The 13,359-nt window shown below is 44.0% G+C and overlaps 1 protein-coding gene across 2 annotated transcripts in view; it reads right to left on the bottom strand.

The window, feature by feature from the left end:
• PKHD1 (PKHD1 ciliary IPT domain containing fibrocystin/polyductin) overlaps positions 1 to 13,359 on the bottom strand; it is a 243,049-nt gene that overhangs the window by 183,771 nt on the left and 45,919 nt on the right. For both annotated transcript variants that reach the window (XM_077926565.1, XM_077926566.1), the window contains exons 28-32: positions 13,083 to 13,150; positions 11,128 to 12,756; positions 10,039 to 10,179; positions 3,153 to 3,387; positions 803 to 953 (exon numbers count right to left, since the gene is read on the bottom strand). In XM_077926565.1, coding sequence (XP_077782691.1) covers positions 803 to 953; positions 3,153 to 3,387; positions 10,039 to 10,179; positions 11,128 to 12,756; positions 13,083 to 13,150 — 2,224 coding nt within the window. The remainder of the gene's footprint in view (positions 1 to 802; positions 954 to 3,152; positions 3,388 to 10,038; positions 10,180 to 11,127; positions 12,757 to 13,082; positions 13,151 to 13,359) is intronic.

Raw genomic sequence — 13,359 nt, 5'->3', positions numbered from 1 at the left:
GACAATGTTACTCAGCTACGAGTGATTGCCAAAGAAGAGGAGGATAAAGCCATAACCAGGTAATGCAAAATCAGCTGTGTGGGCAGCTACCATCTCTGGGAGAACAAGGGAAGGCAAAGAAGGAGAGGCTGAGAGAGATAAGTTATCTGTGCTTCTCAGAGCATGCAGGGACACAAAACCAACTTCATATTTATTTATTTATTCATCAAATGATGAGATTTTCAAATTGATTTGGGTTCCAGTGTGGGGCAGAACCAAAACAGAGTGCTCTAGAATTGTAGCTGTCATTCTCCCTCAATAAATAAATGTGGCAGAACTCTTTAAAGTCTGCCTAGCTACCCCACATAGCCATAAAGAGAAGCGTTGTCATCGGCCTGTTTCAACTGGTAAGCAGCCCGCAAAGAATGATAAGTTTCCATAATGGCTCAAAAAAGGCCCCATAATAATCTGTGATCAGGATCTCTGATTTGAGCAACAGAGACAGGAAGAAGTATCGAATTAGGAAGAGTGCTTGCATTTGTAAGAAAGGGCTTTGCAAAAATAAAAAGATAACAATAAGCTATAAAGGGCAATTAAAAGAAATGGGGCAGGTCTCATCCATATTTGATAAACCATATGACTAACCATCATTTCCACTGCTGTGCATTAGAAATGCTATTCAAAGTTGGATAGCGGTTAAAATTATATATTGCCTGTGCCTGGCCTAAATTGTTTTTTTTTTTCCTTCCTCTTAAATGTACACAATATTACAAATTTAATTTTAAGCTGTTTGAATCAGTCTATAAAAAAGATTTGATTATACCTGAGTGTTCTGGCCCCGCTCTTTCCATATCTCAGTAATCTTGGCGGTAATTGGCTGATTACGTTCCTCACACTCCATCTCTGCCTCAGTTTCCATGGTAATGTTACAGGAACTATTATAGATGAGAACTTCATCTCTTTCCACTTTAGGGCTGAAACGAGAAGGGAGGTTAAATGGGGTGTCATCAATCTTAATGAAATGCAATTATTTTTACTCTTATTAATCATCGCAAGCCATTAGCTTGTGGCAACTGCAGGCCACCATTTGTCAAACTTTGCAAATTTCTGTAATTTTGTTTCCATTCTTTTATTGTTTATTTGTTTTGCCTCCCCACCCCCTTTATCTACAAACCCTCTCCACAAAAATACACATAGGAAATGTTTTTCAGTGATGCCATTCTGCCTGCCGATCAAAACGTATGTACACATTCAGTTCCAGGACGGAGGAAACACAAGAACGGACAACTAAAGACAACAGACACTGCTTGAGTCAAAAATGGCAGCAAACCCCAGGTAGCGCTTGTCTCCTTTCCCTCTCTTACTCACACTTAATCCTGGGGAATGAATAACTTGCAACTCCCTTAGGGCAAGCGCAGAAATTGGAAAAACCACACAACTGGCTAACTGGTCCCTAATTCCAACTGTGAAAAAATGAGCTCATTTAGGGTTCCAATTCCTGCTACCCAGCTGATAGCAATGATGCTTTCTTGCTAGCACTGGAACATTAACTTAGTAAATTAATTAAACTTACTTAACAGCCCAGGCTAAGCAGATTCGATATATGTGCCAGTTAGTTTAACAGGCCGCTTTCCCCCCCGAAATCTCTTCTCTCATTGGGAAGTGGGAGATGGGGTGGGGAGAAGTAATAATAATGGAAATAGCAAAGGGGTGCTCTTAATTAGGCCCGCTTGCTAACAGCTGCTCACTTGTGTGGGGAACTTCTAAAGTTCTAGTATCTATTTCCACCTACCAGAGCAACCATTTTCATTCCTTTCAGCTGCCTTAAAAAACTCAGATTTACTTGCCCCTAACACTCTGTGTTTGTGAGAGGGTTTATTCCCCCCCCCCCAAAAAAATAATCTGCATCCTCAGGACCATCACAGGAGAGAGAAAAGCGCCACAACATGGTTTTGCAGGATTTGTCTGCTTTAACGGTATATACATGGCAAGCAGACCTTCAGCAGATGAAACTTTTTTTCCTTAGAGATACAGTGGTGCCTCGCAAGACGAAAATAATCCGTTCCGTGATTCTCTTCGTCTAGCGGTTTTTTCGTCTTGCGAAGCAAGCCCATTAGCGGCTTAGCGGATTAGCGCTATTAGCGGTTTAGCGGCTATTAAAGGCTTAGCGGCTATTAAAGGCTTAGCGGCTGAGCTGCTAAAAGGCTATTAGCGGATTAGCGGCTTAGAAAAAGGGGGGAAAGTGGGGGGGAAATGGCAAGACTCGCAAGACATTTTCGTTTTGCGAAGCAAGCCCTTAGGGAAATTCGTCTTGCGAAGCAACTCAAAAACGGAAAACCCTTTCGTCTAGCGGGTTTTCCATCTTGCGAGGCATTCATCTTGCGGGGCACCACTGTACAGGGATGCTGTTGCTTGGGATGCACAGGAGCCCTATTAGCAAAGTAGCTGGCATCCCGACTGGGCTTCTTGTGTTCCCAACAGTATCCTGAGAAACAGAAACATTTGGGAAATTCTCCCACAGATAATGTGACTGGTACAAAGCAGTCTTCTTATGCACTGCTAAAAACACAGGACTAGAACTAGTAAAAATCCTAGTGTATAACCGTCGATAATGTAGTCAGTTCCCCAATCACCCAACCAATGTTACCACAAGGAGGAATGGCTACCAAACAATTCACATGCATCAGTAACACTGGACCTTAAGCCAATAGCAACCCTGCTGGTCAGTACGTGATGAACAAACACTGACTGGGCACTCTGAATACTGCTTAGGTTGTTGACTTAAAGTAGTGAGGGGGGGGTCATTCTTCTGCTTTTCATAATCCCTAATCTTTTCCCCCCAGTGGCATTCACCAGATGTTGCGTTGGATCAGAATACACACACAGGAATAAAGTAAAATGTTTACTAGATGGATCATCTGGTGTCCCTCAGACTCAAATAATACTTTAAAAAGACAAAGGAAGACATGCTTTGATATCAACAATGAATGGATTTCACGTTCAGTCAGGCAGATCTCTCTGCAGGCCAAAGCATACTCTGCTATCGCAAGCCTAGCAAGTGCAGTGACATGCCTGTTCCCCAGTTTGAAACCCGTCCCAACAAAACTTGAGTGCTCCTTACAAAACAGCGCGCTGGAGTCCAGCCACTGTCTGGCAGAAGGATCATGTCTAACCTGATAAAAAGGCCAGCAAAATGGATGCCAGATGAGTTGACAGCAGCCTTGCGAGGTAGCAAAGAGGAACACGTTGAATCGTCACAAAGGTATCGGTACGGTGTGGCTGCCGTCACAACAGAAGCACTCGCTCTGATTCGGATGTCACACTGGATCAGAGCTGCACCTGGCTGCTTCCAGTCATCTCCCTTCTCTTCCAAAGAGCATGTCAAGCTGCACAGAACTGCTATGGAAGCTGGAGAAGAGAGAGGGAAATCACCAGCCATCAATATTAGTTTGGCACCGCCACTTTTCTTTGGCGAGGCTTGCTCCTGTTTGCCTTGCAAAAAGTGATGGGGATAGTTTAGTAGCTTACTCAGTTGGTTTGTCACGCTACTGCTAAAAACACAAGGAGGAAGGCGAGTTAAAAGTCGTCAGCCTTGAATAAGTAAGCACTTTCATTAGCAATTTTCTTATCCCAACTTTGTTACTATTCACATTAAAGCTTTCTCAGGGTGGAATGATTTTGCTGCATTTTGCCATTGGGTATCACTTGGACTGAAGGGCGGCATGGAAACTTATCCAATAAAAATAAACAAAGTACACTTCACATGCAGTTCCACCATTCTTTCTAGACTTTTGTTTAATAAAATGCAGCCATTGAGTCTGCAATTTGGAGGAGGAAATGGATCCAGATAGGTCAAGCCCCCCCCCCCCAACAATTTGTTTTTATCACAATTGGTGCATACTATTTGTTTTCCATCATAGGGGTATAAAATCTGCTGCAGGTAATAGTAGGAAGGTGATATAAGGAGAAAGGGCAAAGAAGTCTCTCTTCCCCCTTTCAAATTGTGGCCTTAACAACTGAATTTTGCTTTCTAAAAATCTGTAGTGTAAAAAAGAACTACACAACAAGTACTTCAGCCTTCAGTCACTGATTATCTAAGGCAGGGATCTTTAAACTTTTTCAGCAGGGGGCTGGTCCACTGTCCCTCAGACCTTGTGGGGGGCCGGACTATATTTTGAAAAAAATAATAATGAACAAATTCCTATGCCCCACAAATAACCCAGAGATGCATTTTAAATAAAAGGACACATTTTAGTCATGTAAAAACATGCTGATTCCCAGACCATCCGCGGGCCTTTAGTTTGCCTACCCATAATCTAAGGTCTTAAAGTATTTAGATATTTGGATAACAGCCATATTCACAATCGTTTTAGTAGATGTACATGCATTATAGCTGGTCAGATATTCATAATTAGAGAAAAGGTCCAAAATCCATAGGCAGGGAATAGAGTTGGAAGGGACCGCGAGGTCATTCTAGTCCAGCCCCCTGCAATCCTGGATTATGCAGGTGGCCCACATGGGGGCTCATTGGGCTGGGTGCTACACAGAATAGGAGTTTGGGGTTGGGGGCAGCGAGGAGCGACAAAAATACAAAAAATAGTTGAAGCCTTGTCGTTTCTCTCCCCTCATCTCCCAACTCCTGCTGTGTGTTTAACATCCAGCCTGATGAAGAACGAAGCATGCTTGCTATTTGGTGCCATTTGGGTTGGCCCTCTTAATAACTGTACAGACTTAAGCCTCTGGGCAAATGCAAATGTCTTTGTCTGGTGCTGAAAGATGCCAGGCATACCTGTTCTGGGAGGGCAATCTCAGCACTGCAGAGAGTGGGCAGGGAGAGAGAGAAAGTCACACACCCTCTGTGCAACTCTTAGAGCGCAGGAGCCCTGTGCAAAAGTGACTCAAAATGCAACTTACCTGCTCCACTTCCTTGGCTTACGCACAAGACTTGCGCCAAGTTGACAAGGACTTGTTACAATGCCCTTGCTTGAACCCACATACCTTCCTCCTCCTTTTCACTGCCTTAGCTCAGGTGTCATTGACAGTGGCAGGCTCACACGTTTCAACACGTGGAATTTTTCTCTCCCCAAACATCCCTTCAAATTTCCATGTCATGAAAAGGTTCACCAGTTTAACAAACCTCTGTCAACTTGTTGTTAAAGACACCATAAAAGAGGCAGTAGCAAAAAAAAAAATTTAACAATGTGAACCCTCAGCCTGCAACATGTAAAACAGCTCAAAGTGTCTCTAGGAACTTTCCCCTCAAGTCCCTTTTCAGAAATTAGCTAGTGGTCACGTCCACACACAGCAGTCCTTCACTCATTTCATTTACAAGACTAACCGGGTGAAAGTGATGAGAAGCAAGTAGTAGTAATCCATAGTAAATGCTCTGGCATTTCACCACAACTTCAGCTGGACTACAGTTGCACCTTGGTTGATGAACACCTTGCAAGTCAAACATTTTGGCTCCCGGACGCCGCAAACCTGGAAGTGAGTGTTCTGGTTTGCAAGCGTTCTTTGGAACCAGGACATCCAACGGGGCTTCCGACTGGCTGCAGGAGCTTCCTGCAGCCAATCGGAAGCCACACCTTGGTTTCCGAACGTTTTGGAAGTCAATTGGACTTCCAGAATGGATTCCGTTCGACTTCTGAGGTACAACTGTATATATTTCTTAAGTCCCAGACATGTGATATCGTTTCTATACTTTCAAAACACATTTTCAACTGCAGGTGCAAGGAAATTACAAGAAAAACAAGCTCTTCAATTTTCACTCAGTCCTAACAAAAACATCATAGACAGCCCTAAGAGTTGAAAATGCATTTTCATGCAAAAAAGAAATTGAACAGCACCAATATCACATAATCAGTTCTCTCCATGTTTCGTTTGCAGGCTCCGGTCCCACAAATGCTGCCAAATCCTGTGTCCGACTTCACTAGAATGATTAGCAAGAGAAATGTTTGCCATGGGCTTTGTCTAAGGAAATCAACTGAAAGCACCGCAGCTCATGTCTAAGAACCAAAGTTCTTATGATAGCCACACAAACCCCTCTCACTGCTGGGACATTTTTGCTGCGTATGTGGCACACGTTCAGTTGCCCCTGGCTATTCTCCTAATGGGTCACATAAACCAGAGGTGGGCAATCTTTTTCTCTCTCTGCATTCCTTCAAGGTCAGAGCTGATAATGGAAACAGCCAGATCCAAAAGCATTCTGTATTAACTAACATGAAATAAAGTCCAACTTGTTTCAGTTTTCAGCATGGCTGTTTCAGATAAGGGTGTGGGGGGCGAGAGACAGGGCAACAGATCAATACAGCTACTGTTCTGGAAAGCAAGTGAAAGTAATTCCTTTCTGACCTGTGTGTGTGTGTGTGTGTGAGAGAGAGAGAGAGAGAGAGAGAGAGAGAGAGAGAGAGAGAGATGAGGGATAAACTTCTTTTCCCTAAGCCATACAACCAGGAAACGTTTTTTATCTTCTGTCCTTTAAATCAATTTATTTTTATCCAATAAATTATTTCCTCTTCCCATTGTTCTGAAACCACAAAGGAACAGAAAGGAAGGAATTCTGATGGCATGTAAGAATCGGGCAACTTCAGGAGAAAGTTGCACGTTGCTGAGCACACCTGCCTTGATACCACATTCAGTTAATTTAGCTGCATTTCAGTGTCTGCTCCCAAAAATCTTTCACTTAACCTTTCCCCTCATCACTTTAATTTTTCTCCTATACTTCAGATTGCCAATATCATTGGCTGGAGGCCATCACACTTGCCCATTCCATTCCTCCACCAAACTCTTTCTTTCCCCATCTTCTACCTGCTTAGCTTGTAGCAATCAACATTCAGAGGAAGCCTGTTCCACATCAATCAGCTCGTACCATCAGGAAGTCCTTCCTAATGTGCAGGCAAATCTCCCTTTCTTGCTGTTTGAAGTCATTGTTTGGAACCTACCCTAGAGCAACACAACACCTCTTTGCTTCTGGCTGCTGAGAGCAGGTGGGTTATGAGTGCTTTGTGGTGTAAATGGGCATTGTTGTCTTGGAAGATGTTTAGTAGGGCCAGTTCTGGGGTGATGTCTATTACTTGCTTAGTTATTGTACATATAACCAGACACTGGAGAGACCTGTCAGGAGTAAGCATGGACCAATGGTACCAAATAGTATGGGAAACAGCCCTACTAGAAAAATTAACTAATAAACTGAAACTGACACGGGGACAAACAGAAGAAGACACCTTCACCCCGGTATGGCTCCCCTTTATCACACACACAGCCCAACAGGACAATGACAATAATCCACCAACAGCATACAAATCAATATGGCTAACCTGATCCAAAACACCCACCCACCTCACTCACACACGAAGACAAAGATCACCACAGCCAACCACAAGCAAACAATCACACCCTAGGCCAACCCCAACCTCTCTCACCACCAAAGGAACACAAGTGAACAACACAAACAACGCTGACACCAAACTCTACACACATTAAACATAATAGAAACACCGCCACCCGACCCCACCCCCATCCATCTTCCCTCTCTCCACCCCCCCTTTTCTTCTCTCTTTCTTTTTTCTTCTCCCCCTAATGCCTCAACAAATGAAATGGATTTGTAAAAATGTTACATGAAAAAAAAAACAAAAAAACGAGGCACTACACTTCTGTAAAACAAGAAAATCCTTAATAAAATATTTTTTAAAAAAAACACCTCTTTGCTTCCTCACCTGTGTGAGTGACAGCTGGTTTCCTTTGCCCCATGAGCTGCCCCAGTGGCACGCAGGGCAAGTTGCCTTGGGTTTACTCCCAAAGTCCCAAGTCTGAAGACTCTGGGCCCTTATAACAGAGCCATGAAGGAATATCCTACAACTGCTTGCAGTAAGCAAACATCCATACAAGCCTTTTGGAGCCGATACCCCAAAATAAACCCAAAACCTCTCCCAACAGTTTCTCTTGTATACAACTATTGCCCTTCCTTCATGTGGCACAGAGTGATTTCCTGTTCCTGCCAAGTCCTCTCTCTGGACTGGCTTACCTGTGCTGTTGTATAACATAGGAAGTTTATGCTGAAAATCTCAGCTGTCGCTGCCAAATTTTATTCATGCGTTTATACGCAGACTATTTCTCATGGGCTATCTTTTATTACAATTGCAAAAACAGTGACAACTACCTTCCATTATCTAGTCTGAAGCAACTGGAAACAATAAAATTCTTTATACCACATCAGCAGCACATAATCTAACTGAACTTTCCCAGTCAAATTACTAAAGGATATTGATCGAATCAAATGTTCATTTGCTGACATCTAATGGCAATTTAAAGTATTGCAAGGAGTCAAAAGCAACAACCCCTCTCCTGTGTACAAACCAATTTTAACATTAAATATTTCATTTTTATGTTTTTGTAACTGTAGTTTAGTTAATTTTATTTTTGTAAGTAACTACAAATAACTAAAATTATCTTCTCTGTGGTAATTTCTTTTTTATAAAGTGGTGCTATGCTGACAAATCAAACCATCATTCTTATTCCTATAAATGAACATAAGAAGGATATTTTCCAGGTTTCAAAACTCATATTAGTGAAACATGGCATGCAAAGTCTTTCTTTAGTATTACTTGGGGTAAAAATCAAGCTAATTTTATGAAATGCCTATACCAGGTAAAAACCAATACTTGCCCTCAAAGGGATGGAAGGGATGTTGTGATGGAGGGGCCTCTGGAAACCTAGGAAATGGCTCGCCCTTTGGCAGAGAGCAGTCCAGGAAAGGAGGGGGGCCAGGAGACAGAGATGAGGCAGGCTGCTGAAGAATCCAGGGGGTCTCCCCCTCCTGCTGAGACCAGCTCCCCTCCCCCACTGGTCTCCCAGAACACAGAGAGGAATGAAGAGGGCAGAGCAAAGAGAGAGAAGATGAAGGAGGCTTGTGCTGCTGGGGAAGCATCATGGGGAGAAGCCTTCGAGAGGGGAGGGGAGGCAAGGATCTACAGTTTTTGCAACTGCCTCATTGAGGCAAGACTTACTGGGAAGAGTTGGTGTGATCACTAGGGCTGAGCTACAGTGGTACCTCTAGTTACGAACTTACTTCGTTCCGGAGGTCCGTTCTTAACCTGAAACTGTTCTTAACTAGAGGCGTGCTTTCGCTAATGGGGCCTCTTGCTGCCGCTGCGCCGCCGGCACACAATTTCCGTTCTCATCCTGGGGCAAAGTTCTCAACTTGAGGTAACTCTTCCAGGTTAGCGGAGTTTGTAACCTGAAGCGTTTGTAACCTGAGGGGTTTGTAACTCGAGGTAGCACTTTGTTTCTTTGAATAAAGAGTTAATTTCACTGATACCTTGTGAGTTACTGCTGACTTGCTCCCACTCCTGACAGTAGAGTAAAGGAAAAAAGACTTGTTTTGAGCTCTGAAATGTGCTGCGTGGCAACGTCTGTTTCTCTCTGGAGATCTAAGGTTGGAGTAGCATGATTTGGCTGTCCACTTGGAGTGCTTAAGCTGTGCCACCACCTATGCTCAACTTGTACATTTGTAAATAAACAGCATAAACCTCCAGGGACCTCCTACCAAAGAAAACCAAACCTGAGTAAGTGAACTTCTTACCGCCGAAGGAGTGGGAAGAGCACAAGAACGGGGAGGAATTAAATGCAGCGCTAAGGGAGGTATGTGTACAGCGAACAAGTTTCGCTTGCACAACAGGACTTGTCCCCCTCTCCTCCCCTGTATATCCTCTGTGCATGCCCTAAACCTGTTCTGGGAGTTCCCCCAGCCCTCCAGAGCAGATTTAGAGGGCAGAGGAGGAGGAGAAGTATTAGCTGTCCAGTGCTGCACAGTATGTTTTACTGTCATATTTTTAAACCATTTTTCATTTGCTTCTGTTCATTACAAGGCACTACATGACACCGCTCCTTGTTATCATTCATTATATTTTAAGAAGCAATGAAGATTTTCAAATTAACAAACCAGATACTCCAGTGGTGAGGACCAACCATAAGACAAAATGGCAACCGTTTCCCTTCTCTTTCTTTCACCCATTCACTTTCTCCCTAAACACATCTCTCTGTCCATACAGCTGAACTGACCATTCAAGGGTTGGGCTAAGCATCGCAGATCAGTTGGTGTGACATCCAGCATCTCACAGACAGCACCACAGATGGTAACAGAAGTATTTCCTGGAGAGAATCCAGTCCCATGTATATGTATTTCTCCACCACCTAGGCAACCTTGAAGGGAAAAAACAGAAAATTTGCATTGAGCTAAACAATTGCCAGCTGCTGAGGTCTTCTTGTTAACAACACTCAATCCAGAAATATGAAATACCCAGCCACTGGAGATAGTCTATGAAGATACAGGCAGCTCTTGTGCCTTACATATATCCACAAGGAAAGCCCACAACCATACAGAGGCGGTTACACACAAAAAGAGTATACAACAGATAAGCTCTTGAACAGGTTACAGAAAGCTTCACCATAGCCTCAGAATACAAGGCAGTGACTAAATACCCCATTAGTATCCAAAGAGGTTTTTTAGTTCAGCGCCTGCAGAGTTATGTGTTTCTACAATATATCGCTATTAATGAGCTATACTAAAGTCCTGTGATACCCTTCATTTAACAGTTAATACATTGTTTCGCTGGCCATTTGCTATTACCATAGCATACCTCCGAATGTGCCCAGAGTAAAGCAAGACACACAGAGAGAAAGAGAGAGGTGGTGAAGATCAGGTACTGGGGTTTGGGCATTTCTTCCAAAGTCAGTAATGGATTTCTGAAACTTAAGAATTTGCAAGAGTCTCTGCTTGAGGAAACAAACTGCTCAAGATTTGCTTTAGAGTATTTCCTGAGACAATAGAAAAGCAGGAAAGACTGTTCATTTACTGCAAGTCAGAAGGCTTTCAGCAGAAAGAGTATTAAACCTGAGAGCATTGGGGTGTATGCTTTAAGCAAGGAGCACACGTTTCTTGTAAGACAAGCTCCACACTTTCTCTCTACCAGGAAAAAGATTTTTAAAAGCAGAGGTAACAAGTAGTCTCACAATTACAGCAGGAACCCATTGACTGCAGCCCATGAGTTCTCATATCTATGTTGTTATAATATATTGCCATTGTCCTGTGTCTGCATTCCACGCCGCTCCAAGAAGGTCAAAATAAAATTATCTTGAAAGCCTGCTTACCAAAGCCGTTGTTCACAGACATAACCATCAGGACAGAAGGGAACACCAAATGGGAGGAAGCCAAGCCTTGGCGGGCATCTCCGCCTGTGATGTTATATTCCCCAGCGGAAAGCTGAGGGAGTGTGCAGCTCAAAGTTGTGTTGGTGCCAACAACATTGGCACAGGGAGAGCCTCCAATGAAAACATACATGTCTTCTGTCCGCCAGATCCGTGACACCCTGATTGTCAGATGCTGATTCACAGAAGGTAGAAGGGAAAGAAAGACAGGTGTGGAATCTTCGCTGTAGTTTATTTCCCCAATATGGTACAAGGCGCCATCTATGTTCAGCTGCACTGTGGCAACCCCAGTGCCTGGAGGGGTGAGGCACTGAAGAGCCCAGTATGTGACACTGGTAAGGGGACAGTGGAGCTCTCCTATGAGAATGGAGGTCTCGTTCCTGCCTCGTAATGCTAGGCCGTCGAGTGTGAGAAGGCCTCTGCCGTTGACGCTGAAATTCTGGGGGTAAAATTGGAGGACGTGGGGAACAACTCTGAAAATGCTGGCGCCTTTCTGCCTCAGGCACGCTTGACCCCAGCTTCTGCTCAGCACAGAAATGCTGTGTTCTCCAGCGTCAAGGCTGCCTGTCTGGCACTTGATCCAGGTTTCATTCAAAGCTGTGACATTGCAAGGGAGATGACCATCCACCTCTATCAAGGTTTCATCCCCTGCTCTATCTAACCGCTGGCCTCTGATCAACAAGTAAGCGAGCCTCCCATTCCACGTCATGGTCACGGCATCAATAGCAAGGGTCAGGTTTTCCAGAAGATGAAGTGAGCAGCCCCCCAGGCAGTGGCTAGTGATCCCATTCACAGTCACTGTGACGCTAAGGACTTGAGATGCACCACGCAGCTGCCAGTCATTCAGAACAGGGTCACCTGGGGAAAGGGCGCATTTTATGAGGCTGTCATTTGAACTCTGGATCTCACAGGTGAAGTTGCCTGTTAGATTCACCCAAGCTGAATTTGTCCATGATTTTAAAGAAACGCCAGATATGGTGAGCAACTGCCCCCCACATATGGAGCCATGAGACGGGGAAATCATCTTTATCAGGGGGCGTACCGTTACATGCTGTATCTCTGCTGGTATGTTGGCATAGCCCGTCTGCTTCTGGAGAATTCTTAAAAGATACTGTCCGGGTTCTAGTGCGCTTAGGGGTACAGAGCACTGAAAGCCGACTGCAGAGTGGTTGGCGTTCTCCACCTCAAGCTGGCATTCCTCATCTCCCAGCATAGCCACTGAAACGGTCACATTGGTCCCTTTTATGCTCAGCCGTACACTATCATTCAGCATTTCTACTCTCATATCTGTAATATCTGGAGTCAAAGACATTTTGTAAAGAAAGTTAACGTTCTCCTTTGAGAAACTCAAGGCAGGTGTGTCCACAGATGTCCTGTTGCCTATGAGCACCTCCACTTGCGCTGGAAAGTCTTCTAATGTGGCATTGGCCAGCTGAGTGACAGGTGGAGTCTGACACAAAATCCTCCCGTCGTTCACGCTGGTAACGGGACAAAGCTGTGAGTCTACCAAGACTGAGACCATGTCTGGGCTGTTGCCAAAGCCTGTTCCAGTGATTGTGAGCAATGTCTCACCTAGGAAACAGATAATAAAATCTCAGTGCACTAAAACCCAACTTACAAAGTCTAATATTACATTTAGGCTTAGGCAGTGTAGAACTATGCAAATGAGAATTGAGTTAGTTCCCAAGCAGCTACCATTGCATTTTATGGGACACACTAAATGGGCTGCAATTTGGGATACAATTGTGGGGGGGGGGTATCTGTCCCCTGCCATGCACACAAGGTTCAACAACAGGACTGTATAACTTTAGCTCCTACTCCCAACAATGGGTGCCATCTATCTGTGATCCTTGACAATCTTACTGCATAAACATGTACGATGCATTGATAGCGTTTACCCAGCAAGGAACCACAACATGGCTCCATTTTGAAGATCTCTGTGACATACTGGATTAATGGCTCCACTCTAGAAAAAAGAGAGAGACCCATACAATTCAGTTGTTTATTCTTTCTTATATGCAAAGAGTCTTATTTCCGTGCTTGATAAGATTGAATTTCATTTTCCTCCATGTTGGACTAATGCACATGGCAGCTGTGATTTACATGATCTTTGTAGGCCTTTTGCAATCTTTTTTGGACAAGTCACAAACTGCTGCATGTAGGTGCCTCCGTGTG

The sequence above is a fragment of the Podarcis muralis genome, chromosome 3 (assembly GCF_964188315.1).
Source record: "Podarcis muralis chromosome 3, rPodMur119.hap1.1, whole genome shotgun sequence".
Taxonomy (NCBI): domain Eukaryota; kingdom Metazoa; phylum Chordata; class Lepidosauria; order Squamata; family Lacertidae; genus Podarcis; species Podarcis muralis.
This window is presented reverse-complemented; position numbering and strand designations above follow the sequence as displayed.